Source organism: Oryzias melastigma, linkage group LG2 (assembly GCF_002922805.2).
Source record: "Oryzias melastigma strain HK-1 linkage group LG2, ASM292280v2, whole genome shotgun sequence".
Lineage (NCBI taxonomy): Eukaryota > Metazoa > Chordata > Actinopteri > Beloniformes > Adrianichthyidae > Oryzias > Oryzias melastigma.
The window spans coordinates 3,048,130-3,050,571 of NC_050513.1; the positions used below are offsets into that span (position 1 = coordinate 3,048,130).

Sequence of the window (2,442 nt, forward strand, 5' to 3'; positions counted from 1 at the left end):
ATTTGTCTCTTGATTTGACGATGAGCTTTCTTGAGTTCAAAACTTCTGTTGAAATAGTGTCAAAATGAGCCATGAGACAGGGATTCAACAAAGTGTGCTTCATTACATATGTGCCTGTAACACCGTGAATTATTTTTGACAGTATTTTAGTGGGACATTTCAAATTGAAGAAGAATTACTTTAATACAAACAAGTCATATTAAAAAAAAAATTATGTTCAAAAGAAACAGAAACTTTATTCAAAACAAAGAAAGGTTGTACTCTGAACAGAGTCCTGTTCAAGACAAACCAAAGATGTATTTAAAACCGAGAAGTGTCGTATTTAAAACAGAAAAATGTTGTATTTAAAACCCAGAAATGTTGTATTTAAAAAAAAATAATGTTGTATTTAAAACCGAGAAGTGTTTTATTTAAAACAGCAAAATGTTGTATTTAAAACCGAGAAATGTCCTATTTAAAACAGAGGAGTGTTAAATTTAAAACAGAGAAATTTCAAATTTAAAACAAAGGAAAGTCCTGTTCAAAACAAAGAAATGTCGTATTTAAAAAAAAAGAGAAATGTCGTGTTCAAAACAAAGAAAAGTCATATTTTAAAACCCACTCCAATGAAACCTATGGTTTAAGTTTTTTTAATCTTTTTCTGAACATTTTTATTTCATTTGATTGTGTTGAATCAGGAGCAAATGAAATCCAGAGCCTGGAAAAGGTTTGGCTTTGTGACCCAGCATGGGGGGACCAAAGTTTCCCTTTTCCGCTACAATTCTGAAGCATCCACTCGCAGACAAATAGATCCATTAACGTCTTTGTTGTCTTCTGGCTCAAAACTGTACGGCTCGATAGCTATATTATTGCCTTTTTTTTCTTTCTACACTAATGTTAGTTTATGCTAGTGAGACGCTATAATCTAGCTGTGAAAAGTGTAAACAAAGAAATGCTGGAAAATGAGCGCCGCTAACTTCCACACCAGCAAGCTAGAAACGTTTTTCTATTGACCTCCTGCTGCAGAATATATGTCTTTAAAAAAGTTTTACCTCAAAGTCTTACTTATTTTGAGCGTCACGTTAAAAACATCATGATAATCATTAAAGACCACTGGGAACTTTTCTACGATTAAAAAAAAAATGTAGTTGAAGTCGGACTTTAAAACAAAAGTGGTGTTCCATTAAAACATTTGTATATAAACGAAAGTCGAATAGCAAAGAAAATCATATTCAAAACAGAAATGTAGTATTTAAATCAACAGAAGAAGAAGTCGTGTCTTAAACAAGGAAACAACAGCATTTAAAACAGAATGTCAAACCTTAAACCAAATGTTGCTTTTGTTGTTTTTCTTCATTTATTTTTCACTTCATTTTGACAGTAATCTTATTCCGTACACCTCTAAGGGTTTTCGTGTGTTCTGTGTTTTCAGGAGATGATGACGCTAAAGAAGAGGAGCAGTCTGTGGCGTCCGTTCGAGAAGATTATGAACCAATCAGTGATGACGAGCTGGACGTGATCCTGGCTGACAGTCAGAAGAAAGAAGATCAACCAGAGGAGGAGAAAGTCACAGGTATGGATAATGATCAGGATCTGCATTGAAGTTCATCTACATTGTTCTCCAGCAAGACATCCTAAAGCCTTCTGGACCGTTCCAGGTCCTCTGGACGTGATCGACGTGGACTGGTCCAGCCTGATGCCCAAACAGAAGCAGGAGCCGCGGGCTGCGGGAGCCGCCTTACTCCGCTTCACGCCGGGCGCCGTGCTCCTGAGGGCGGGAATCTCCAAGCGCCTCGCCGGACCAGAGCTGCTGGAACAAGTCAAAGAGGTGTGCAAGTCGGAGCTGGACGACCCCAAAGGTGAGCCTGTCAAACGGCGTTTGTTCCCTTCCTATGCGGTTCTTCCTCACCGTACGGAAAATGTCTTGACAGACATGGAGAAGCTCTTCGAACACGACCTGGGAGCTCTGAACATGGCGGCCCTGAACAGGCGCGTGGAGAGGGCCGGCTTGCTGAGCAACCTGGGGCCCTGCTGCAAGGCTCTGTGTGCACGCCGGGACTTCGCCATCCGCCGCCAGCTGTTAAAAAATGAGAAGGTAAACTTCCTGATTGTACAAATACAAAAAAAAAATTCTCTCAAATCTTTCTCTTTTATTTAAAGAGTAACACATCAGAACAGTTAGAGGCTGACTCCACCCTCAGCCCAGATAAGAAAAGTGGAAAAAAGGGGGTGGCACTAGGGGTGGTGTGGTCTCGATCTGGGATTAACAGTGAGGTTGGCTTGCAGTAACTAAAGGATCTTTTTATTATTGTTTCTAGGAAAATAATTATATCATAAGATTCAAGAGACACAAGCAGTCTGCCTCCCGTCCCACAGCAGCTCTGAGTGCCGGGAGGCTTCTCAAGAGCCAGTTTATTTAGCCCCAACAGTGTCAGCGTCACAGGGCAAACTCCAACGCTCTCT

General features: G+C 40.2%; 1 protein-coding gene across 2 annotated transcripts in view; it reads left to right on the forward strand.

The window, feature by feature from the left end:
• The window catches only part of zc3h13 (zinc finger CCCH-type containing 13), a 16,444-nt gene that overhangs the window by 12,024 nt on the left and 1,978 nt on the right, over positions 1-2,442 (forward strand). For both annotated transcript variants that reach the window (XM_024294314.2, XM_024294316.2), the window contains exons 17-19: positions 1,412-1,552; positions 1,638-1,838; positions 1,911-2,074. In XM_024294314.2, the coding sequence (XP_024150082.1) occupies positions 1,412-1,552; positions 1,638-1,838; positions 1,911-2,074 (506 nt within the window). The remainder of the gene's footprint in view (positions 1-1,411; positions 1,553-1,637; positions 1,839-1,910; positions 2,075-2,442) is intronic.